Here is a 26,008-nt window from a genome sequence, read left to right as displayed (position 1 = left end):
GTATCTCCAAAATAAAACTATGAAGACACTCAAAATAAATTTCCTGTTGTTGTAAACTATTTTTTGCAACTTTATTGTATTTAAAGTTTTGAGGGATAAACCTCTTAAATTTCTCCAAGTAGAAATATATGTAAACAAAACAAAAGCGATTTTCAATATTTTTTGTAGTTTATTGCACTTTTTTGCAATTTATGTAATTACTATGGACTTAATGCATACATATTATTAAAATATGGGCTATAACAGTTGTATTGATGTATAGCAACTTGAAATGCTCCCACAAATGGCACTACAGCATGTAAAAAAAATAATATAAGCTCTGGTGGACTTGGTTCTATAGTACCCGTTGCCTACTGGTGGTGGTCAGAGGGCCCGGTGGCGCCAGTGTCAGGCAGCCTCGCCTCTGTCAGTGCGCCCCAGGGTGGCTGTGGCTACAATGTAGCTTGCCATCACCAGTGTGTGAATGTGTGTGTGAATGGGTGGATGACTGGATATGTAAAGCGCTTTGGGGTCCTTAGGGACTAGTAAAGCACTATATAAATACAGGCCATTTACCATTTAGGTCTTAAAGGGTTAAATAAATATCGTCAAATAATCGTGATCTCAATTTCAGTGAAAATAATCGTGATTATCATTTTTGCCATAATCGAGCAGCCCTAGATATAGGTAATAACTATGACCAGATGGAAGAACAGGAGGGTAGGGTCTTGTTTTCCCCAATAATTTTCAATTTAACAAGAATGACAAAAAGGAAAGATTGCAGCCCATTCAGGGGTGACAGTGGCTTAACTGCCATTATCTTTGTCACCTACCATTAATGTGTCAACAGCTAGAGGAAATTTGGGGGAACACAGCAAAGCTATATTACATTCAGTGTTAATGCCACCTGCTGGAGCTGCCTTCAGAGAAAAGAGAGAAATAAACTAGAATGACGCAGACTAGCAAGACGGGAAACAAAAAAGAAAAAGGGAAGGAAAGAAGATGTAGATGAAAGCATGAGTGAGCATGAAAAAGAGGGAAATGGGTAAAAACAGACTGAAAGAGTGACATTAAAAAAAAAAAAGACTGGAGGAAATACAAGAAAATAGCTGGAATAAAAAGGGCTCTTTTCTTTTATGCCTCCTAACTAGACCATTAGGCAAACAAGCTGAAGCTTTGGCAGTACTTAATGACTGAGTGTAAATATTCATGAGATTTTTGTAGCATTTTGTTTTTTCCTTCAAGTTGTAAAGAGCCTACATTGAAGAAAGTCGACTCGATGTTGGGCCACACTCATCGATAAAGTTCACAAAGCTCTTTTTTTGTTAATATTTGATCTCCCCCACCCCATTTTCCTTTATACAAAAAAAAGAAAGAAAGTACGACTGAATACTGAATGACATGATGGTGAACAGCAGACACAGAGCAAAACAGTCAGATGGGGGCTAAAGCAAGGGGGCCAGTTCTTGCCTACAGAGTCTTATTGTCAGTGGTAACAACACTTACAGTTCTCTACAGCACAAAGAATAAACAAGATACGGACGTTATTGTGGAGACAGTAACAGGAGATACTTGTTTCTTACCAAATCAGTATGCAATAAAAAAGAAAAAATTTAAAAATGAGGCTGTAACCAGAGACGGCGAGCTAGTTCTCACCTCCAAAAAAACCCATGCTGCCACACATTATTGTCTCGCAAGCTGAGTGAAGATGACAGGCATGCCACACTGAGCCCATTTCTATTGACAGATGGAGAGAGCCTGGGCGAAGGGTCGACTTTGCTGGGTATCTCTTGTCACTCACCGCGTTGCATCTTCAGTCTTTATGTTTACATGTAGGGTTTGACTAAATTACAGCAGACAATAACAGGTAAAGTCCAAGGTCATTATTGTGGACGATTTTGACTTATTTATATATCTGTAATCATGCAGAAAAACTTCTCCCGGCTTTAGCTGACAAAGAACACTTATCTAATACCGTAACACTGCTCAGCTGGGTATGAAATTGTGTGAACTGCTTTGTCTAATGAAGGAAAGTTAGTTTTAGTTTGTTATGCAAATGCGTCCAGAATTCACTTTGTACTTCTGTCCAAAACAGAATCCAACAAATATCAGCTGGCAGGAATTTTTCTCTTTCCAGACTCTGTTTAGTTGATCAGCGCTTTTGGCTTTCATCTTGTAAAAGTTCTTTATGGGTTTTTTTTTCTCCCTACCAGGTTGTTCTTTATTTATTTATTTATTATAATTTAACTCTGAAATCAGACTCATTAGAATCTCTTGTGAATTTTAATACAAATCAAAATGCTAGAAAATACTAATAGCTGCTGAAGAGATGGACTAAATGGACAAAATCTTGACTGTTACGCACACAGCCGACAAACGCCAGGACACATCCACTGAGAGCAGCAGCTGACAACAAATAAGGCCCGTATTCGCACGCTGATAGAACGTTCCTGAACTACACATATTAGGCTGCGTTTCTGAATAAAGAAAAAGGCAAGAAGATGTCTGTAATGTTTGCATTTTCTAATATTGAACAGTTCCTGATTTATTTGGACTTATAATGGAGGTGATGCCACTCTGTCTTCACCCCATCAGTTTGACGATTTAAGGCAAATAAACCGTAACAGGTCTTGTGTTCATATCATGAAGTGACAATGGAGCTATGTGACAAGGAAAATAGGATTTATTATTTCTTAAATTTTGCTTTTGAAAAAATGAGAAAATTTACTATGTCAAACACACGTCTCATATTCTTTAAACTGGTGAAAGAGTGTTAACACAGAAATTAGCACATAGCATTGATTCCCTTTACATGTCAGGCTGAACACTCAGTGTGTGTGATATGCCAATCACACACACACACACACACACACACACGAGGCATAGTCTACATGTCCCTCATTAGAAAAAAAAATGCCCTGGGGACAAATTCCTTATGCCACTGCACTGTGCTAAATGAACTGAGAAGGTTATATCAAGATCTGGCAAAAAAGCTAATTGATGACATGAAGTAAGAAATAATAAAAAGAACTGCGTGTCCTTTTTCACCACAGCTTTAAGCCACTAAATAGTACTGATCGAGACACTTAAGTGGAGTCGGGTCGTGTCAGCCATTTTAGTCTTTCACTGAAGTTATTTTAATGAGGAAAATACACAACAAGGGCTAAAATAACAAGCGTGACTCTTGCATGCTGAGTACTGCCGTCACTCCACTGGACAATAGTGTTTTCATGGACAAAACAGGAGTGAGAAGCACTCCAACAGAGAGGCACTCAGAGTCTAATCTGTGGGATACAGTGGCACTCTCACCAAGCAGTGGGCTAAACAATTCACAAGCAATTTTGCTAATCGCTGAGTCTGCAAAGCAGACAAAACAGAAGAGTGGATAGAGTCAGATCCCCCAAGAGCTCATGCCCCAGTCTGACCCTCCATACTCCCTGTAGTCCTGCCATGACATCACAGCTTATCATCTTGTACAGAGTGCTTTCTTGTATCACGTAAAAATCACCACCACAGCATATTATTTTCTCTTTGCCTCCCAGCTCTTTCCTTCCTTGCTGTTGTGGGATGCTACCCTGTACAGAAAACCCAGTCTACAGGTCTCCCGTAGAAATGGGAAGGAGGAAGCCCCAAACCCATGCTAGGAAATGTTCTGGCATCCTGTTGTTGGGTTTGTTGTAGAAACCCAGAGGATACTATCTCACTAAAGGTAAGCAAGGCCCTCAAAGTATCTACATGGGGGAAAATATTACAACACCCTGGTGACAAAAGAAAGCCCCATTGGACTTTTTTGATACTTTGATATATTCTCTATCAATCCTTATCGGGTTGGGCTTCACCTATTTGTAGTTTGGACATGTGTCAGGCATTAGATGTATATAACATATTGGTCATAACCGATCCAGATACTTTTGTTACACTGGAGATTAGAAAGAAAGGGAAGAAATTGATCAGAGTTACTGACAAACTCTGACTTTCACATTATTTTTGCAGAGAATGAAAAAAAATGGAAAGCTGGAAACAGAAAACCCCTCTGCAATGTTCTTGATTAAAACTTACTCATAAAAACACTTGCATTGACCACAGCTTCCCAAACATGTTCACGCCACTTAAAGTTAGGATCTTTAGGATTTAATTAAATAAGCCTGCCTTTCCAATATCATTCTGGATTACTGAAAAAGTAGCCCGATTAAACAGGCCTAAATTTTAAAAGGCCTTGTATCCAAACAAGTCTGAACACTAAATTGGAAAGTTGGAATCATTAAAGCTGCAGTAACCACTTGGTGTTGTTATTGCTTAGTGCTTAATGCTACTAAGGACACGGCTGCAAAGTCTTATTCACTCCAAAACAAGAATGGTGCAGGAAAAAACCTTCGATATCTGCCCAACAGGCCAAGTTGTAATGTGATCACATCTCCTCTAACAAGGGGATTTTCACATTGTCAATGTAATTTTTCCCTCTTTCAATCCCCAGTGGCACTAATCTATGCTTTACAAAATGCCAGGCTGCACCACATTTCGCTTCAGTGGTGTCGAGATCCCAGCCTACCACTTGGCTCATCTACTTCACTTAGCGGTTTTCATCATTTCTGCGAATGATTCTCAGCTGAGCGCGAGCCCGAACGTGTTCCATTTGCCGCTTTTATCTGTAGGTGGAGAGCGTCAGTGATGGAGACAGACATAGTAGGACCAAAGGGCTGGCTTAATCCCAGTAGCTGAAGTGTGAGCTGTACCCCTTTAATGAACAGAAAACATAATTTGTTGTTGAACTATAGTCTACTGAGAGTACTGTAGGAGGAAAAACTTCCATCTCCTCCTACAAAATGTTTCTTCCTGACTCTTTTCCAAATTATTAACCAACACGTGGTGTGTGAATGCGAGACACCAAATTCTCCTCTTTATAAAAGCTTTACAAAGATGTGCTGGAAATACTAAAATATAATGATAATAAATTATCAGTATTCAAACTTTTCTGCACAAGTCAGTAAAATGCATGACAAAATTAAAAAAAATGGACCTAGAACTGCAGTGAAAGTCAAATATTTTATCCCTGGATGGTGCAAATACATCTGCTGGAACACGGGAAACTTTAATATGCAAGAAACAGATGTTTAGCTGGCGTTCACTTCTCCCTCACCTAAAATTCTTTGTTCTTAATCTTTGTTTGTGTGAAACTATCCTGAGCCTTTAGGACTAACTGAAATGAAAAGAGGAAGACCACAGAGAAGATTCATGGATGTAACGAAAGAGGTCACGCAGAGGGTTGGTGTGACAGAGGATGGAAGGGATAGGATGAGATGGAGCCAGATGATCCACTACGGCGATCTTAAAGGGAGCAGGCGAAAGAAGCAGAAGATGAAGAAGACTGAAATACTCCGTCGTATAAAGTGTCCCGGTCAGCAGATAATGCGTTACATAACAGCGTCTCAATTTGCAAAGCCCTACCTGTCTGAGAAAAATAGGGCGTGTGAGACCAGTTCAAAATGCCAAGTGGCTGTCTGGAAGAAGCACGGCGCACAAGCACCAAATAATACTCTCATAACAATCCCTGTCTCATCCAAACATAATCCTAACTGGCTGGATACAAGCCATAACACACAGAGCTAAAGTGCTCTCGGAGCAGAGAACATCATTTTCGGGAGCTATTTAGGGCTCAACTGACAGCAGTATTGCCTGTTTAATGTGTACACTATCCACTCTATCCCCAGCCACGCACGCGCGCACACACACACACGGAAACCACCACCACCACCCAGAATACTCACTCCAAGCAACACCCTGCTGAAATGGCATTTAAGCTGTTGCATAATCATTGGAGGACTCGCAGCACAAAGGCAGAACACGACCCCTGAAATCAGATTACTCTAAAATGACTTTTTCTCTGGAAGTGTAAATGTTACCAGAATAAAGGAGTAATTTAACAAAGCTGGACTGCAGTAATGAAGTGTATACCTGAGACAGCTAAGGCTTTAGAAAGTCCAGTTACCTAAGCACAGTCATTTGACATTCAGTGTCAGTCCCCCTAAATTTAGCCTTACTTCTCTAACAAGGCTTTACTGCCATTGGAGGACTGACGGTAATTGAGATCTGATCGCTGGTTAGGGGTATTTAAACTGAAAGCCTCACTTCTACACCAAGTCCAACTCAAGGTAATTAATCTTCTTAACATTAGGTGCTTTTGTAGTGACCTAAAGATGGACAGAGCACTGACAAACAGCCTCTCCAGGATGTCGATTACAGCATAGCACTGTTTCACCAAAAAACAAAACAAAACAAAAAAACCAAGGCCCTGCCTAGGTTTATTTCCCAGAGACCCTTCTGTTATTAAACCAGAAGGTCCAACCTACAGATCACACTGGAATCACTACCCTTAGTATATGATTGCCTTCAATATAGCTCAAATAATCAGCCATGAGTCGTTGCAGACATGCTCTTTAAAGAATGCATAAATGCCCAACCCAGGGCTTTCCCAAGTCTCCCAGATTGCCTTATTTGCAGCACAGCAATGATGTATCCTGCTAAGATCGCTGCATATTTTTTAGTACGTAGCAAATGCCAAGGTCAAACAGACCACTGCAAAGCTTGGATAAACACGAAACCGTTTCTAAGAAAGTGTCTGCCCTGTGTGAAGCCCTTGTAGCACAACAGGACAATCATAACACCTCCTTGTCTATATAAAAAGACATGTATGAAGTGCCCTTCATACATGTCTGTTACGTATAGGTTTCCATGTGCATTCATGGGTGTGTTGTTTGTGACAGTCTGTTGACTTCAATAGCAGGCTGGGTTCTCGACATCATGACCTCATTCCTTCTGGCTCTTAAGTCAACTCAGCACCCCACTTTCCTCTGGGAGTGGGCTGAAAGCTGCCGGTCATTCCAAGGAGCGTGTTGTACAAAGCAAGCTACAGTATAGCTCGCTTTGGACAAATTTGCTGCAGAAGAGAGGAATAGCAGCTTGATGTATTTTATTCCCTGATGGGAGCAAGCTGTATCCGAGAATAATGGAGAAAGTGAGCAAATTATTATTTTTTTCTCCAGCACATTGATAGGGCACCTAAAAGCCTGTTTATGACAGGATTGGTGTCAAAAATGGAATTTGATTTCACAAAACAATGCTGAAGTAAAACAATTTCTCCTCACATTGATGTGTCAGATAATGTTAATAAAACACAGGCAATACTAACTTCCGTTACTAAAAATGGTTGTTTAAGAAAAAAAAGATTTTCCCCAGATTTACTGACAGCCCTCAGAGGGGAGATGACACCATGTGAGAGGTGTACAGGTAGCAAAGAAATTAGCAAAGGAGTATTTTAGCACTTCAGAGCCTTGATTACAACATAAATCCTTTGATTACCTAGCAGCCTGGTTTCACAGCAATGCATGTAATCCAGCTGCACCCTGAAAGGACTGCTTTACGTGTATATAGCAAGCGCTGAGTGACCTTTTCAGGGCTCAGTGGAGCAATCATCTCCGAGCATGTTATGCACCCTGCAGCTGTGGCATAGGAGACGAATATGACAGAAGGATGTGGGAAACAACCCAATTACACAAACTCCAAGCAAGTGCCAGCAACAGCTACTTAGGACCACTGCTCTGCCAACTAACTACAACTCTTTATGTCAAAATTCGCTAACACAGAGGGGAGCTATCTCGTCAGGCATCGGCATCAGTCAGCTGGCTGTAAGCCAGGTAGCTACAGCATATCTTGCAGTAACAAAAAAAAAAAAAAAAAAAAGAGAGAGAGGGAGAATGTCGGAAATATGCGACAGCCGTGTGCTGACAGTGACAGCTCAAGCAGCTCTCTCACACTGAGTAAAAGCGCAAAACCTTACCTGGCTTTCTGAGATAACGCCGTCTTGATAGTGTAACCTCAGGAAGGGCTGAAGAGATGATCTCTTGAATTGGATTAACGAACAGGCGGCCAACCAGTCAGGCGGAGGAGGTGGCGGTGGTAGAGGAGGAGGAGGAGGATGATACCTCTGAAGGGGTGATGCCCATATTCAATATGTAGCCCTGAAACGTCGGGGCGGACACATTTGACCTGCTACTGTCGCCTACAGCGCCTGAGTTCGAGCTCTGGTCAAACACTGACACCAAAAAACCTCGAGTCAAATCATAAAAAAGCCTAAGCGCAGATAAAATAAGCAAACGGCGGGAAGCACGAGCCGCAGCTGACACTCTTCTTTTTGTTTTGCTTGACAGGAGGATTGTTTGTACACCGGAACAGCGGTTTACTCTCGATTACAGAACAATGCGCAACATCCAGTCGTCACCCTGCCACACGAATCGTACAAAAAAAAACAGTACACAACCTTGCTGAGAAGAGATCCGGTGGCGCCCTGTTTATCTTTCCGCCGTTCCTCCTGCCTTGCTCGGTAGGAAATCAGCTGCTTCGCACTGGAGGGACGCCATTTGTTTGTGAGAGGTTTTCCGTCTGCTGTCCTACGGTGCCCCTTAGAGGAGAGCTCAGCACCTGCCACCTATCCAAATAACAGCTCCCCCTGCTGTCAAAACACTGCAGTCGCCTTTAAGCGTTTTCTCATTTGCCTTTACAGCCTACATTGCATACACATTGCCTAACAAATGTCTTTTATGTACTCATTTATCTGGGTAAAAAATTAGAAAATACGGTTTGTCAAGAACTTTTTAAAACTAACAATTGATTTAATCAGTTGTTACGGAATTCACGTTTTTTATACAAGCATATTGGACTATTAGTGTGAATCACTATTTTTCAGCTTTTTGTGAAACAGTAAATTTGACAACATTTTAACAACAGTAATTATATTTTAGCTTTAAAAATGTCATTTTGATTAAATGCATTAAATGTGTATACTGGTTCATTAGCCATTACAGTAACATAAAAAGTGATTTTAATAATTGACAAGGCTGTTAATTTAGAAAAGCTGTGGCTTAAAATGGCATTTTTTTAAATTAAATTTTTTTTAATTTCAACTAGTATACATGCTTGTTTCCATTAATCTTTTGTCTGCCAGTCAAAATTTTATTTATTTGCCTAAATTTAAGACCTAAAAATGAAAAGAATTACAAATAGAAAAACGTGTTTTCATACACAAGCTTTTATACAATCTAAATTGTGACCTACATCTCAGTACTCAGTCAGCTGCAGTGAACTGCAATAACATTAGTTTCAGTTCAGCTATGTGTGAGTGTTGCAAAACATAAATCAGACATTGTAAAGTATGTGTTTGACAAAAAAAACAACTAAACCATATCCAGATAGAGGCAGTGACAGAAATATTGAAACCATTCAAGCTATTTGAACTTCTATACAACATTTTCAGTAAATTGAAAGTAGAAAAGTATTGCTGATCTTGTTGGAACCAGCTACAGTCTGCTAGGTTTATACAACAGATAAGATCAGTGTACTTAATTTTCCAAGGCCTGGAAGGTCCACACAATGGTGTGGCTTTGTTGTTGTTAGCCTCGTGGTCTGGCCTCTTGCTCTGAGAGGAGACCACCGTTCTTTCATATCAGCGCTATCCATGTTTATCTTACTTTGCATAAAAGTGTGTTCTTATTTCTGTTCTACCTTAAGAGGAAAACAAATTATAGTATCAAAAAAAGTTTAAAATGTACAGTGACAAATAGTTACAGTGGCATGCAAAAGTATTCGGCCCCCTTGAACTTTCCCACATTTTGTCACATTACAGCCACAACCATGAATCAATTTTTTTGGAATTCCACGTGAAAGACCAACACAAAGTGGTGTACACGTGAGAAGTGGAACGAAAATCATACATGATTCCAAACATTTTTTACAAATAAATAACTGCAAAGTGGGGTGTGCGTAATTATTCAGCCCCCTGAGTCAATACTTTGTAGAACCACCTTTTGCTGCAATTACAGCTGCCAGTCTTTTAGGGTCTGTCTCTACCAGCTTTGCACATCTAGAGACTGAAACTCTTGCCCATTCTTCTTTGCAAAACAGCTCCAGCTCAGTCAGATTAGATGGACAGCGTTTGTGAACAGCAGTTTTCAGATCTTGCCACAGATTCTCGATTGGATTTAGATCTGGACTTTGACTGGGCCATTCTAACACATGGATATGTTTTGTTTTAAACCATCCCATTGTTGCCCGGGCTTTATGTTTAGGGTCGTTGTCCTGCTGGAAGGTGAACCTCCACCCCAGTCTCAAGTCTTTTGCAGACTCCAAGAGGTTTTCTTCCAAGACTGCCCTGTATTTGGCTCCATCCATCTTCCCATCAACTCTGACCAGCTTCCCTGTCCCTGCTGAAGAGAAGCACCCCAGAGCATGATGCTGCCACCACCATATTTGACAGTGGGGATGGTGTGTTCAGAGTGATGTGCAGTGTTAGTTTTCCGCCACACATTTTGCATTTTGGCCAAGAAGTTCCATTTTGGTCTCATCTGACCAGAGCACCTTCTTCACATGTTTGCTGTGTCCCCCACATGGCTTGTGGCAAACTGCAAACGGGACTTCTTATGGTTTTCTGTTAACAATGGCTTTCTTCTTGCCACTCCTCCATAAAGGCCAACTTTGTGCAGTGCACGACTAATAGCTGTCCTATGGACAGATTCCCCCACCTGAGCTGTAGATCTCTGCAGCTGGTCCAGAGTCACCATGGGCCTCTTGGCTGCATTTTTGATCAGCGAATTCCAATAAAATGGATTCATGTTTGTGGCTGTAATGTGACAAAATGTGGGAAAGTTCAAGGGGGGCCAAATACTTTTGCAAGCCACTGTATTGTGGAAAAAATGACTTTATTTTGCCTTGTTACTTAACCACATAAAAAATAAATTATGACAACATCATTGACAAGTTGTCCTTCAATCTAAATTTGTTGTGTAAAATTATAATTTGAATATAACACTCAATGTTACTTTGTTCAACAATCATAAACAGTACAATATATTTCCAATACAATACAATACATCTTTATTTATAGAGAATATTTAAAAACCAGCGGTATACCAAAGTGCTTAACATAAAAGACAGATATTTAGATATTTAATAAAAAATAAAGAAGAACAATACTTCTGGATCACCTTCTATTTGGTGACCGTAACCTTCAAATAACCCCCCCAGAACACACACACACACGCCTAGATATATCTGAATATTTACATTCCTAGTGCAAAATGATCATACTGTAGAGCATATCAATGCAAACACTTAGCAAAGGAGCATCAAACACAAGCTGAAGAAGCGTTTTACCACTCTAGCTTCATATCAGCTTTGCTCCACACATACTTTCCCCCTCTTTTTAGAAACATTTTTTCATCGAAGCCGCTGAAGCAAATCGCCTCCTTTACTCCAACATCAAGGATGGATTTGGAAGGATCCTTCCGTCCCTCTCGACAGTCCAGGAAACGCATCTGTAACAAAAAAAAGGAAGAAAATCAACATATGAAGTAAGTTTCCTTCAGCTAAAATGCCTAGCAAGTTACTAATTTAAACAATTATACCAAATTCAAGCCTTTTTACTTAATTTGAGCAATCCACATTCATATAACTCAAACATACAGTTCATTTTTTTACTTAAACATCTGATAAAATGGCTCAGCCGCACTACCAGTTAGTAATAATCTGAAGTACTTACATATTCATCCAGGATCAGATAGGAGTTCCTCATCTATTAAAACAAAAAAGACCACAAATTTTAATTTTTGTGTATCCTAACGTTGGATTTTCAACCATTAATTACAGCACAACAAAGAATTATTTTAGGCAGGATGACCTGAGCTCATGTTTCAACCTAATATATATGTTTAGTTCCTACTTTTCATGCCATAGTGCTGCAAAATTGAGGAGTAATGCAGAATGAGCACAACACAGATATGAAACATGGATATTCTAGAAGTTATCATAGCATTATAAACTATACCAAAAGTCTATACCAAAATATCCCCTTATATTTGGTGGCCATCTATACAACAACAAGAAAACAACATCAAAATTCCTAACTGACAGTGGTGTTCAAAAGTCAACTTTTGTATAGTTTGTTTGTTTAACTGTGCATTGTGTGTGTTTACTATAATAATATTCACATTTTATTCACTCTAGGCATACCAAGCTCTAATTGTACGCCCTTACTTAAATCAAAAAATTTAAAAAAAGGATGAAAAACATGTTTCCCACAGAATACATTATGGTTATTGCATTAAACATATTTGCCATACTTGCTGCACATGTCTGAGAATTATACCTTCTCATTAGACTCAGGAACAAGGCAAGAGACGCTGCTGTGTCTGTCCAGAAACTCCTGAAACTGCTGATCACTGATGACAAACCTCTCTGCCTCTCTCAGGGCTGTCTCGCCTGCGTTTTCCCCGTCAATCAGCAGGCACTGAAAGACCTGAAAACAAGAACGAGACGTTCAGTACATCCATGATTACCCCGTACAAACATATTTATTTACTTATTTTTTCATTTTTACCTTCCAGCGGACAGGATTAATCAAATTGATTTGCTGTGTCATGTCTTCGTCATAGTTGAAGATGTTGATGACGGAGTTGATTTTCAGTGCCACTTTATACTCCTTGCACCAGCTGCAGATCTTGAAGAGGTTGTCAAGGTGGCTCTTCCTGCCTTGAGTTCTGCCAATCAGCTGGTTGGTTGCTTCATCAAAGCTGTCACAGGAGATAGCTAGAATGTCCAGATAGATACCTAGAAGAGGAAATTAAAATGAAAGAGATCATAAATGTAAATTATTTTATGGTATATGGCACAGCTGGAATGTACCCATAAAAAAAGAAGCTGTTAATAACTTAGCTACATTACCATATTTCTGGAACCATTCTTCTTTGATCATGCTTCCATTGCTGACAATGCTGACACTTGGGAGCTGAAGGTCCTGTTTGCAGTACTGGACCAATTTCCCAACAAACTCTCCCTTATTATGCAGGAAGGGCTCTCCGCCAGAGAAGTTGATCTTTTCCATCCCTTAAAAAAAGACATAAATTTAATAGCATGCACAGCAATTTGACAAAAAAAAAGCTTATTGTTATTAATTTGTCAAATCACCTGATTCCTTTAGAAGTTTAAGCCCCGTCTTAGCTTCCTCCAGGGGTAGGACGAAGGACGTTTTTGCAGTGTGGAAACAAAATCCACATCTATAATTACATTTGCGCGTAAAGTGGTAGTTGACGCTCGTTGGGATCGTTGGATTTTGGTCTTTGTTTTGGTCCAGTTTATCACCAGCAACGAATGAGTTTGTTCCCTTGCAGGCTCCTGTTGTCCAGTAAGTGAGTTTTGAAAAGGCGATCTCAAAAATGCAGTAGATGGTGCTGATGAAGCGCCGCAGAAGCAGCCTGGGAGACGAGACAGCAGGAGAAAAATCCATTTTTTAAATGACGAGTTGTGCTGTCAGACTTGCTGCTGGCGCGTCATAAGCCGAAACCCGCAGGGCTCATGTTATATAGAGCGTGAGGGGAGTCGGTCAGCTGAGCGACTCAAAAGTTTCTGTTTACAAACAACGAAAACGAAACCTAGCCTGGTTCCATCCTGCTGAGATGCAAGAAATAATTTACGCGCGTCATGACAACGCATTCTTTGCATTTCTTCACAGTGTCATTCGTCCATTAAACCTTCATTAGAGACCTTTATGTACAGTAGTGATATGCCATTAAATAGTGCAGGACTTATAGATCTTTAGCTCTAATGGTCAAACTTTCAGTGATAAATGCTTCTTTGTTAAAACAGTTTCTGTTTCGAGTCTGGGTGCATTCAGTTGTTTTCACAGCCTCGCTACTTGTCCAGTCTCTTGGTGTCTCTCATTTTCATTAAACACGTTCAAGAAACACAACTTGGATTCCTGGAAAGAATGAGCTGCCCCTGCGAGGCGTTGGCTTCAATAATAAACGCGTTTCACAGTAAACGAAAAGTTTCGTTTTCTCCGTTTGGCGCCGTTACTATCGTTTTCCCTTCAGCTCACACGATGCGTCTCGGGACATATTTTGGAAACAGATAAGGGCATTTGGTGTACAAGATGTCAAAACACGCAATGTCTCTTCTTCCACGGTGGTGCTCTCGTGTTTTTTCAGTGGAGTTAAATGGAGCGCCTTTTTATTTTGCTGTTAAGGAAAAGCACCTGGGAGAAGACGTGCCGAGGGTGTTCAGAGAAGTTCAAAACCGTGACAAGTGCTACTCTGTCCTTGTTTACTGCAGCAGAGACAGAATCAAAACGGCGAAGTTTTACGGGGAGCTGAAAGACAAACTGCTGAGGGACTTGCCTCCGGAATGTCGCTTGTCTCCCATGTCTTCATTTCTACCAAAAGTCAGGGATTCTCTCGTTAAAGGTTACTTTTTAAAAGGGAATTCTGACACTTCCTCCCCGATAGAGCGGCTTTTGAGTGATTTAATACAACATGACCCAGTGTTAGTTTGTTCGTACTCTCCAGCTGAAGACGGCCAACAGTGGACGCAGCACATGTGGTCAGAGACAGCAAGCCAGGTGATGGATGTGGCAAAGGGATACTATGTGGTACCCTCAGAAGCGCCAGAATATCACCCATCTACTCTCAACATTATCAATTCAGATGTATTCTACAGCTTTGATGAGGCCTATGACGTGATGAAAAAAGTACGTATTTTCTCATTTTAATGTTTACAAGACTGTTTTATGTTTATTTTAGTATACCGCATAAGATTTTGGCAAACGGGCGCACTCTTGTGGAGGATGTAGGGATAGCAGTTTATACCAAGAGACCCAGAGCTCTTGCTTCTAACGTTTATCTATCAGGGAGGGCCAGGTGGCCCACAGCACTGTGTGCGCTCATTGACAGCACAGTCTATGACTCACTCCTGCCTGCTTAACTGATTTGTCTGTTCTGCAGTGTGGTGACATCATCCCAGAAGCTAAGGCTGTGCTGGAGCTGCTGCCCAGCAGGGTGGAGGCCAGAAATAAACCAGACTTCCCTGTTATTGTCATAGAGGGCCTGGATGCCACAGGTTAATGCCATTACCTCATAAATAAATATGTGATCAGTCTGATGCATAGATGTCATCCTAAAGTGGTGGCTGGTTGTTCTCCGCTAAAGCCATTATCTGCCAGGGAGCTTCAGTTAATGGAATATCATGTATCATGACCTCAGAAAAGTTACATCACTTTGAAATGGTTTACTGTGCAGCTCGCTCCTCTAATACTATTTTCAAACCTTCATGAAACCTCAACTGTGTGGTTCAAGAGGGAGTTTTAGTTGAACTTTTCAAGGGCCACCGCAGTTTCTTTTAATATGAACAAAAAGGATGAATTCCTCCTTTTGTGATTCGAAAATGTTCAGACCTTTGTTTTCTTTGGTTTTGAGGTGAATCTATTTCCTGTCCTTCTCTGTATCACAGGTAAGACCACTCTGACTGAGTCTCTGAAGGATACACTGGGGGCCACTCTTCTGCCATCCCCACCAGAGTGCCTTTCCCCCTGGAGAGCCCGCTTTGATCAGGAGCCACCCCTCATCCGCAGGGCCTTCTATGCTCTGGGGAACTACATCTCAGCAGATCAAATAGGCCTAAAGGGCGCGAAGACACCTGTCATTGTTGACAGGTAAAGACAGCTGAGATGTTGCAGGTGGAGTGAGGTCTGCCTGTTTTGTGACCTTTTTTTTTTTTTTTGTAAGAACTTGTAGGTCCCGCTGAGATCCAGATCTATACAACTCAATATTCAGTGGCTACCAAGTCACCTGATGCGACTTCCACCTGTCATTCACCTTTCAATTCACCACTGATTACCTGTCCCCAGATTTTGGCACAGCACAGCGGCCTATGCCATCGCCACAGCGGTGAGTGGTCCAGTGTGCAACCTTCCAGGAGAAGGTTCAGAGGTGTACTGTTGGCCTAGCGACCTGTTTCAGCCCAGCCTGGTGGTCTTACTCACACTTGACCCCGAGGAAAGGAAGAGGAGACTGAGAAACAGAGGCCAAGGAAAGACTGATGAAGAGGAAGAGCTGGATCATAACCAGCTGTTCAGACTCAGGTAGTTGGAGTGCTTATGCATAATGTATTATTTACTCAGTTAGCATTATACTTGCATTAGAACACTCATCAAGCAAGTGAAAATGCCCATTTAGACTGAAAGCGTAAATAATTGGTTGTGAACTTGTGATAACATTAATATGGATCTTTTAAAGTAGTTCTCTGTGCATATTGCTGGCACTCTTAATCTGATTGAGGACAAGTATGATGATTCTAGGTACCCAGACTTGGTGATGTCAGGCACGTCAGACAAAAATGAAAGGCTCCGCTATGTTATACTTATATTAAAGAAAAAGAAGAAAAAGTATGAGTGTTAGAGCATGAAAGCGAAGATCAGTACAAACCCGACTGTGGATTCACAGTCAAGTCAGCTCAGTCTTCGTCTGATCCATCAAACACTTAACAATCAATTACGGTCCCATGGGAGAGGCAGCTGATGAGAAAGAGTAGGTGATTAGTTGCTGAGCTGCTGTGCTCCATTAAGCTGGTCAAAACTGGCAGGCACTGCCGGCCTAGTTAGTTGCTACACAGACAGGTCGATGGCTACTTTCATTCGTCTTCTGTCCTGACATAATGGCCTTTCCACACGGGACAGCCAGATGTTGGGCCTGCAGAATTAGAAAATGGAGGGAGTTGACAGTCAGCCTGTGAATGAGTGAGGGATTCTGCAGACTTGGCCCGCCACTATCAAAAGGACAATTCTTCACTGGTAACAGGAATAGCAGAACTCTGAGCCATCTGTGTTGTTTCTCAAAAATGTACTGTATTGTATACCTTACTGTGCAGCAAAGCTGTAAGCAATCACAATACTAAAATTTGTCTTGTGCTGCACGCCTCCTTCACTCCTTGACCAATGTTTGCGTGTGTGTGTGCGCAGAGTGGAGGAGGCTTATCGGAGGATCAGCGGCCCAGCTTGTGTTACTGTGGATGCTAGTCCTTCTGCAGACCGAGTGCTCCAACAAGTACTGCTTTTAATTAGGGGCAAATGCCACTTGTAAACAACTCTCCATCGCCCCTGCTGGCAGTCAAGCATCAAGTGTATGCAGTGCATCCCGTCACCACTAGGTGCCAGTAAGGCATCGTAAATGTGATTGCAGACAGACTAGTGGGCAGATTGGAGTGTGGAGAAGAGATTCTATTCATAACGTGTAAAGGTTGAATGCCAGGGGCCAGAATTGCATGCTACAATCAGAAATACATATTCATGTAGACACACACACACGCACACATACTCACACTAATGTATTGTCAGGAAGAAGTGTACATCTAACGACTGTTGTGACCTCTCAGAAATTAGACACTGTGTAGCCTCCAGATACCTTGTAGCAGCACTTTTTTTTTTTTTGCAGACTGACGCTCGCAAAGTGGATAGGAACATTTATATAAGGGCGACGAGTTACTGCAGATTGAATCAAAATGCACAAATAAGAAAAAACAAATCTTAAAATGTACGTTGAATGTTAGCTTGTTAAAATAAATGCAGAACCCAGTCTATCTTCGGATAACATATCTTCACTTGTTAAAAAAAGTTTTTGAATTAAAAGAAAATGACACTAAACATCTGTTTGTGTTTTCTCTTCTACAAACTGTGTATAGCTGCATGTTTGTGTTGCTTATATAACTGGCTATGAACATGAGCACAATGTCCTGCTCTGTTTGCAAGAACATGAACTCAGCTGTGTGATACTGACACAAGTGATGCACTAAGATCACATGGCACTATCTGTACTTGATGCTCTCATAAGCACTGGCATTTTCAAGTTGACACACGTAAATGTACACACGCCTACTTTTGTAAAACACACACACACAATCATGCACATCTACTAAGAGCATATACTGTAACTCATTTATATAGGGAGGAAGTGTATATTTGGCCTATGTGATGGGAAGATTAATTGGGGGTTTTAGTAATTATGAGCTTGGCAAAGCTGCAGGGTGGAGAAGACAGAGTGACCCATCTCTTTTACTGCGATGCATCAGCAGAGTGCCAAGCAATGCAGACCCTATTCATATGGCAATTAATGGAGCACTGTATATCAATGTCATTTCATTGGTCCCCCACATAAGTGCATGGAATCACTCTTTCTACCAGTTATAGCAATTCAGTGTTTTACTGAATGCAGAGGTGCTGCGGATGCAAATCTTACCATCGCATGCCGTCACACAGACTAAAATTAAGTCATTATGTTTATAGAGTATGGTTTCCTACATGAGGCAGCTGTGTACAGTTTGCTGAATTCATAAGCTCCTTAGCTCCCCCGTGCCTCAGTGGATGTTCTGTATGGCACAGAATGAATGTAGTATAGACCATGTGGAATTTTGATTACCATTAACACAGAGAGTCCAAAATGTATGAAGTTGGGAGAGCAAGCCAATTAGGCCTCCTGCCATATTTCATACCTGAATGCAAAGCTGTGTGCGCTAGCAGTGTCAGCCACATTTCCCCGTCAGATGTTGTTAAGCGCTGATATTTTTGGCAACAAAAAGTTAGCGGTGATATCATGCCATTACTGCTCCTCAACACAGCCGTAATACAACATTTATGGCCCATAATCACATCGCATTACACATGCAGCGAAATAATTCTGTTCACATTTGTCGTAGCATTTTCTTTTTCCTTTTGGAAACATTTGTGGCTATTTCTTTTGTCAGATAGCCAGAATATACTCTGGAGTCTTGACAACAACAAGAACTCACATATTCACCCACTGAAAATATTTCAAAGCTGAATTGCAGTTCGAGGAAGAAGTTAATAACTAACGCAATCTGCTTCCAATCTGTGACTTCACTACTTAAAGTTTCAAGATAAAAGTCGGAGCCTCATATAATGAAAAACTAAGATCCATCTGAGAGCGGCAGAAACTCGGCCTTACAGATATATGTCTGTGCACACAAATGCACTGTACATTTACAAAAGCAGAGGAGACACGCACACAGACACACACCTTACTCTGTATGGGGCCACTTTGCACTACACTCCTCAACTTCAATATTTCATCTGCACAACAGAGAAGGAGCAGCGGAGAGGAGGAAAGCCCTCCATGAAATAATTAAAGATCCAGCAGGGATGCAGCAGCACAGCAGCCGCCGTCCCGTCCTAAGTAATAGATCAAATGAAAGCTGTCCCTTAGATCATTAATAATGAGTGTGGTATGGAGACTGAAGGCATAGGCAGGAGGGGAGTGGGAGGGCATAGGGCTGGTACAGGTTGGGAGAGGGAAAGAGGGCACTGAGGAAGCACAGGTTTTCATATTGTGTGTGGGTGTGTGTGCATGTTAGGAGTGTGGCTTGTTGGGGTGTGTGTGTGTGTGTGTGTGGGGGGGTGTTGAATAATAGTCTAGGTCCCTTGACAAAAACCAGAGTGAACCTCATTTGGCAGCCACATGAAGCGGCATGGCAAGAGGAGTCATGCATATGATTTGGCACCAAGTGTCTGCCAAACTCTAAAGACCCTCTATAGCAATATCTGTATGCATCCACTGTCAAATAAGCAACATTTTCCACAGTGGATGGGCAGGATAGCGGGAGGTAATAATGCTCCTTTCAATCAGTGAGACCTCAGAGCAGCAACCGGATGGAGTGGTGGTGGATTTTGGGAGAGCTAAGTCTGGCAGGGATGGGCTGTCTACAGTGGGGGGAGGGGAGGGATAAAAGAAGGAAGAGAAGCCTAGGGGAAGACTGGAAAGAGGAGAGGATGCAGGAAAAGGGGGTGGAAGTGTTGAGAGTGATGGGAGATGTCGCGTACGCTGCCATCTGTGGGCTCAGGTCCCTCCAGATTCCCCTTGCTACTGCTCGCACCTCCAAATACAGCACACGAGCGGCTTCAAATACCAACTAAAGTCTCCTATTTTACATTTGTGATAAAAAAAATCCAAATTATATTTATAAGGAAATTTAAATCAGAGTACAGCCTCATAAACTCATATTTTAGAGCTATTTAAACACCTTTAAGGACAAGTATTTTGATTTCATCACCCAGTTTATGTCATCAGACCAAGTTAGATGATTAACAAAACAAACAGATTGATTTTTAGTCTTTTTTGACCCTAAATCTTAATACAATTATTTGTCCATCCAGACCAATCTCCTCAACAGTCACTCACCCTAACATAACATGCCCTTCAGACACTTCCACTATTGTACACACAAACACCGCGTATGCAAGCACACCATCGAAACGTCTCTCTGAACACAGCAGGTGGTGGCAGACACCCCAGCACCATTCTCTGTGACTGACGGGCGGTGGGATGTAAAAACATGAAGAGTGTAGGAGTTGAACTGATCGCTGGTGAAATGTTTCTCAGAAACATACAGAAAAAGCTCAAAATGGGGATTACTTTGTTGGGTGGGGGGGAGGAAAGAAAAGTTTTGAAAATATCCCATCAAAAAACAGATGTATAATTCAACAGCTTTTCATCATCACGCTCACCCTTTGTCATGTTGCTTATTTGCAGAGGCAAAGACGGCATGTCTGTCGATAGGTGCAGGTATTAGGCACAGCAGGCTGTGTATTCATAATGCCATTATGTATTCAGGTTGTGCTTATTTTCTGATGTTTTCGGGGGATAGGTTCAGTATAGTTTGTGATGATTGCATGAAACCTCACCAGTTTTGCCTGGCGGCTGTTGGGGAGGCTTCACCAGGAACGGTTAAATATTTAAACACTGCTGTGAGATCTCATTAAAAACGACACATCAGCCCCCATAAGGCCCCTACAGCACTCCCTCACACACTCCCAAAAACCCAGTTAGAACTCGGTGGAGTGTGACAAAACAGTTATTGTCTATTTACTGCGGAGAACTTGTGATAAATCATCATATCCTGTCAAATAAGGCAGCTGGCAGATGTGTTGACAAGTGGTAAGTCGGGGAAGAAAATGATTGAGATTCAGTTCTGTTTGACAGCTCCAGACAAGCAGAAATATACCAAAACAAAATAACATGACAACTAGACCAGACTAATATTTCCATAACACACATTTGAAAACAAGACGGAGAACAAACTTTGGCTCTCTTGAGTCTTCTTGCCTTCTCACAAAAATCTGGGCAATTAATTCCAACACTATTGTTTTGGGGCTTCCCTATTTTTAGCCCGGCTGCCCTCTCAAATAAATTGATTTCCTGTGGCAAACTTGGAATGTTCCTTGTGTGCCATGTTTTCTTTCATACAAACACCGTCCTTCTTCCCCAGAGGAATAAATGAAAGGCAGCACTGCCAAGTTCTACGCAGCTTTGTATGCGCATCTCTCTTTATACATGAAAATGGTTTATTTTTGTTTTAGTTCCATTAATGTTTAGGCATGTCTTCTGCTTCGTCGGGCATCAGCAAACAGCAGAGAAGCTGGTTGGGGGAAGCTGCACTCGCGGAGAAGTGAGGAATTACAAACGCACAGACTGACAAAGAAAATCAGAATAATTCTGAATCATTAAGCAGAGCAAATGTTTGCTAAACTCTGCAAAAGTACACCAAACTGTGCAATTTACATAACAATTTGCCTTTAATTTATAATGGTTTTAAGTCAGTGTATTTTTTAAAATGAAATAACTGAGATTTTGGTGAGGCTTATGTTTTAACCTGTGCTGTTGTCACAGACTGCAGCGTGAGAAGCAAAGGATTGCAAATAAGGCCTTTGGGGTGAGAAAGCACAGTGATAAAAAGAGAGAGAAAAGCAGGGAGAGAGGCAGAGACACAAATAAGAGAAACATACCACTAGATCCCAGTTCCTATCCCGACTAAGCCATCTGAATCCCTCTACACCCATTTAGCTTGCTCACTCTCTGGCTCGCCCGTGTGAGAGGGAGAGTGTGTTTGCTTGCTTTACAGTCTTCTCACTTCAGCACGGAAAATATTGAGTTTATGGCTCTCATCTCCATAATCAACACCATATACCTCGCAGCCAGCTGAAGGGACAGTGAGCTAACAGGAAAAAAGGGATTTACTCTGGATTCACCTCCCAACTCTTCCCACAACTCAATCCTTCTGACTTCTAAACAGAGTCTAATGAGTTGTCCTCGGGGGTATGGTTTAACAGTAGACATGATTTTATAAATCTAAGACCTACTCACTTTTAAAGCTGTCCATCTCTGAAAAGAAAACTTTAGCGAGTAAGTTCTGAAGTCAAGCATACGTATAATAAGATATGGAGAAAGGACGTTGTGATGAAATAGCCAAGGCCTCATCCTGCTTTGTGTTTTCTACGACTTTATAAGTAGACATTCACAGGTACAACAGAAAGTGGATTCCTCGTGCCTGAGATGAAATATGTGCCATAACAGAAAAGCCAAGAAACACTGAAACAAGAAACAAGGTAAAGCACACTATAAAGAAGTAAAAAGAAAGAAAGAAAAAAAAAACAGTAGATAGAAAAAGAAAAAAAAGAGAAACTTTTGCTTTCCTAACTACCTCTACAGAGCCAAGTGATGATGTAGCTGGCTAAAACCCGACTCGAGCAGTTATCCATCTCGCCCTGTGCTGCCAGCTGTCAGAGTACACAGCTCCAGCTAGCCGCTGGTGGAAGGTGTAATCAATATAGACTCCACAGAGAGTTGCACTACCAGAGGCCAGTCTCTACTCTCTAACCCATCTCTGTCTCTCCAGGGGAAACAGTAGGCAGGCGGGCAGGGGGAGTACGTTTGATGTCTCCTGCGGGCCAAGATGGAGCAGCTCAGCTCTGTTGCAGGGAGATGATTAATCCTGCCTATTCGATGCAGCATCATGTTTGACTTAAAGTGGCCAGTTTTTATCTGACTGAGGTGGGTATGATGCTCCTGCGAGAAGTTTCCTTGCCAGAGATTTAATGTAGTGCCTAAAAAGACAACTGCAGGACTTTATGAACTTCTTAGAAAATTCATTTCGGTATTAAAAATCCGAATCGCTCAGAATATAAAGCAAAATCAGCAAAATTTAGCTGAAAATTTTTTTTCTTTGTCAGTATTTTTTAGGTATTAAAAAATACTTAAATAAACCAGCATGAAAAGCCTGAAAACATCATTGTTAAACAACAGTTTTGACCTGACATTTATATCAGCAGTTATATGGAGTGGATTACATCCTTTTTGTTAAACGCCATGGATTTTCTATTAAACATTTTACAGGTTTCGCATTTCTGTATAATCTTTCTATTAAATGTATCCCTAAGAGTCATTAGTAAAAATGCCAATGTATAGTTACAACTCAACACTATACACGTATTAAAATTCCCTATACTGTTAAGTTGTGGAGTAGTTTTGACTGATGTATCATTAACGCTCATTTGAGCAAAAGACTGGCAGTCTTGCAACACACACGCACGCGATAGTGCACCCAAAGGTATCCGCTTCTCCGGCTAATTTAAAGCGTTCTCACAGCACAGCAATACAGAAGAATAAACAGTGAATATTAAATGATCTTTCATTTTAATGACTTGTTGTTGTCTTTAAAAAATAATCTTCTGGAATGTTTCCAGGGGATCTGTGGAGGAGTCGAGCTAATTTAAAATTGTATAGGTCTAGCCTGAAGAAAAAAAGTCTTATGTCTTTGCGTGTACTGTGTTTCTTTTGTTCCATATGCACATATAGAAGTATTTACAGTAATGACAGATTTAGGCAAGGGGGGCCACATTCTGATGTCTCTAAGGTATTTCTTCTGTAATTACTAAACTCTTGGTTTTGCTGTTTAGCTGTTAACTTAGTTTTGTTTGGTCTCAAATTGGATTTGCATTTAACATGTAGGGCATGGCATCAGTTGCAATAGTTTTAGTTTTCAAATCGTTTTTAAATATCTTAACCACTTGACAAAGACTGACCTCTGGGTTACCCTGGAGGAAGTCTAGCAACAAAAGACAAAGATACTATTACAAAGGTTAGATCTATCTTACAGATGCATGCAACAAAGGCTTGCATTCATAACATGGGAGGAAATCTCTGTGACAGCCAATCCACTGTGAAGCAGACTGTTGGAAATGGAAAACAGTATAAAATAAAGCAGGATAATCTACTGTGATACATCGGTGTAATTCCAGATGATCACTCTTACTCTGAAGTAACTAATGGAGATTTAACAATAAGAAAGAAACTTTGGGGTAATATTTCTCCATCTTGGCATAATTAATATGCATAGTGCAGCGCTTTAATTTGAAAATTTACTGGTCCATTGGATTTCTCTGGTAAAGCCATGTCAGCCTAGAGACACCCACCTCGCTTTGCAGGACTATCTAATCTAATCTCACTGTTGCTTGTAAACCCTTTCTGTCAATCTTCCAAATCTGGCATCATCTTTCCTTTTTGTTCTACAAGACTTCATGGAAGTATCTAAAGCAACATTCATTGCTTACTTTGACACTGAAATAGAGAATAAAAAAAACAAAGTATCAAACCATGCAAATAAGATGAAAAATGCTGAAGTTGTCACTGTGTTTCAGCTTTTTAAGCAAGCTTTCAAGCTGGAGTGAGTGAATGCCATTATGCCATTATCACTTAAAGTACGGTCTGAAATTGAGAATATTTTATTAACTGCATCTACAGAAATGTGAGAAGAAGGCGTGTCTCTCTTCTACGTAGAAGACCACCCTAGCAGTGAGTATGTGTCAGTGGAAATAGGTGTCTTTCTATCACTTTAAATCCTATAATCTCACATCCTCCTTCTTTTTTCAGTCTGACCTGGATTTTCTGCTCTCGTAAACAACTGATCTTTTCCTCTGACCTCAAACTAGTAAGACTGCTCCGTGAATGATGGATTGGTGCAACACGGTGGCTCATTTAAAGTTAACTCCTCTACTTTACGGTACGTCTGATGAAACCACGTGATAGGCCTTGCAGTATGCCAGTGTGTCAGCCGCATGCTTGCAACAAAACTCAAAGCTTTTTGGTTTATTTAATATTCAGACTGTATTCATACCCTGTTATACCGCTTTAAGAAGACTATCATTTGGATATACTTCAAGCAGAATGTGTTCTTGCAGCCTGTAGCACAATCCTATGCTTGATGTCTCTTATTACTTCTCACAGTTGTGTGAAAGCAGAGAGGCAGGGATCACACCTGTTCGCATGCCGTAAAAACAGCTTACTGGAGGGTTGTTCCTGACTCTAATGTTTATACCATCCTCTACATTGTCCCCACAGGCCACTGAAAACACTGTGGATTATTTAATAGTGCTGTATACTGATGGTAGGCTACAGTTTCACTGCCGCTTTATTATCCAAAGCTGGGAAAGCTATCTTTCAATTGAAGATATGGAGACTGCATAAGCAAGAGGCATCATTCACTGCTGTGGTTTAAACGCCCTCGCAGAACACCTTATTCAATTGTGAAGTGCACACAAGTCAAGGGGCAAGGCAACCTCCTTGTACACATTAAATCTAGGTTTGCAGATAAATTGGCCAGAGCATGGCCAGAGATTGCTTTGATTTATGGGGTAATTACACAGGTTTGTTGCAGCATTGACATGCTGGGCTGTCTGTGCTTCAGTTTTTGTGCATGGTTAATAACAATGAGGCTGTCAGGTCTCTGAGGCAAGCAGACAAGTCTGATGTTACCGGTAGTATGATGTGTGCGGTGGCATATCTCATGTAGCAACCACAACTCATATAGAGGCATGTTATATTACACTGCAGTCTCCAGCATGTCTGCGCATCTTGGCTCAGAGAGTAATCAGATAAGATAATGTAGTCAAGAGAGAGGGAGAGAGAGCAATAACTATAACACCCCCTGTCAGGATGGGAGTGCATCCCTGGGAGGGAGGATCTATCACTCTCGGCGCTCACGTACACAGTCACGCCTGATGCACACACTTACACCCACACCCACGCACAAAGCTGAGCAGAGAAGACGGGGCTGTGAGCACTGGCCGTAGACAAGGGAGGATGTTTATAAAGCTGCCAGGCTCAGTGCATCTTTCAGGTTGCATTATGTGTGCTATCCTAATTGGTGGTGGTGGAGGCAGAGGTGGGCCTCACTGGAGGTTCAACCAGAGGCTACAAGTTTCATACCATCGCAACAGCTCATATTTCACTGTACTCAGTGTGCTAAGAGGGTCTCTCTCACTGACACACATTCGAAACTTACACATTCACAAAGTGTGTTGTGAGCGAAC

At 41.2% G+C, this 26,008-nt stretch overlaps 3 protein-coding genes across 3 annotated transcripts in view; 1 reads left to right on the top strand and 2 right to left on the bottom strand.

Annotated features, from left to right (window-relative positions):
- rnf144aa (ring finger protein 144aa) overlaps positions 1-8,383 on the bottom strand; it is a 32,591-nt gene extending 24,208 nt beyond the window's left edge. Inside the window, exon 1 of the mRNA XM_085342991.1 lies at positions 7,814-8,383. The gene's annotated coding sequence lies outside the window, so the exon portion shown is untranslated. The remainder of the gene's footprint in view (positions 1-7,813) is intronic.
- Positions 8,384-11,177: 2,794 nt separating this feature from the next.
- On the bottom strand, positions 11,178-13,339 carry rsad2 (radical S-adenosyl methionine domain containing 2). The gene is made up of 6 exons (XM_085379208.1): positions 12,991-13,339; positions 12,748-12,909; positions 12,404-12,633; positions 12,173-12,322; positions 11,567-11,599; positions 11,178-11,342 (listed from the first exon to the last, which is right to left on the bottom strand). The coding sequence occupies exons 1-6, from the start codon at positions 13,307-13,309 to the stop codon at positions 11,178-11,180; spliced, it is 1,059 nt and encodes a 352-aa protein (XP_085235334.1). The 5' UTR covers positions 13,310-13,339.
- Positions 13,340-13,871: 532 nt separating this feature from the next.
- cmpk2 (cytidine monophosphate (UMP-CMP) kinase 2, mitochondrial) lies at positions 13,872-17,317 on the top strand. The gene is made up of 5 exons (XM_085343158.1): positions 13,872-14,548; positions 14,802-14,916; positions 15,307-15,508; positions 15,704-15,937; positions 16,814-17,317. The coding sequence occupies exons 1-5, from the start codon at positions 13,955-13,957 to the stop codon at positions 16,932-16,934; spliced, it is 1,266 nt and encodes a 421-aa protein (XP_085199284.1). The 5' UTR covers positions 13,872-13,954; the 3' UTR covers positions 16,935-17,317.
- The last annotated feature ends 8,691 nt before the right edge of the window (positions 17,318-26,008 follow it).

The sequence above is a fragment of the Diplotaxodon limnothrissa genome, linkage group LG19 (assembly GCF_057381915.1).
Source record: "Diplotaxodon limnothrissa isolate DT_005_m linkage group LG19, D_limnothrissa_male_GT1.1, whole genome shotgun sequence".
In the NCBI taxonomy this organism is placed as follows: Eukaryota; Metazoa; Chordata; class Actinopteri; order Cichliformes; family Cichlidae; genus Diplotaxodon; species Diplotaxodon limnothrissa.
This window is presented reverse-complemented; position numbering and strand designations above follow the sequence as displayed.

Excerpts from the sequence above, each read along its gene's own strand:
- rsad2 (XM_085379208.1), bottom strand. The coding sequence starts at position 13,309 with ATGGATTTTTCTCCTGCTGTCTCGTCTCCCAGGCTGCTTCTGCGGCGC. Across the intron at positions 12,323-12,403 it reads TTAATCCTGTCCGCTGGAAG|GTCTTTCAGTGCCTGCTGAT; the intron begins GTAAAAATGAAA and ends TCTTGTTTTCAG. Across the intron at positions 11,600-12,172 it reads TTCCTGAGTCTAATGAGAAG|ATGAGGAACTCCTATCTGAT; the intron begins GTATAATTCTCA and ends TTGTTTTAATAG.
- cmpk2 (XM_085343158.1), top strand. The coding sequence starts at position 13,955 with ATGTCAAAACACGCAATGTCTCTTCTTCCACGGTGGTGCTCTCGTGTT. Across the intron at positions 14,549-14,801 it reads CCTATGACGTGATGAAAAAA|TGTGGTGACATCATCCCAGA; the intron begins GTACGTATTTTC and ends TCTGTTCTGCAG. Across the intron at positions 14,917-15,306 it reads AGAGGGCCTGGATGCCACAG|GTAAGACCACTCTGACTGAG; the intron begins GTTAATGCCATT and ends TCTGTATCACAG.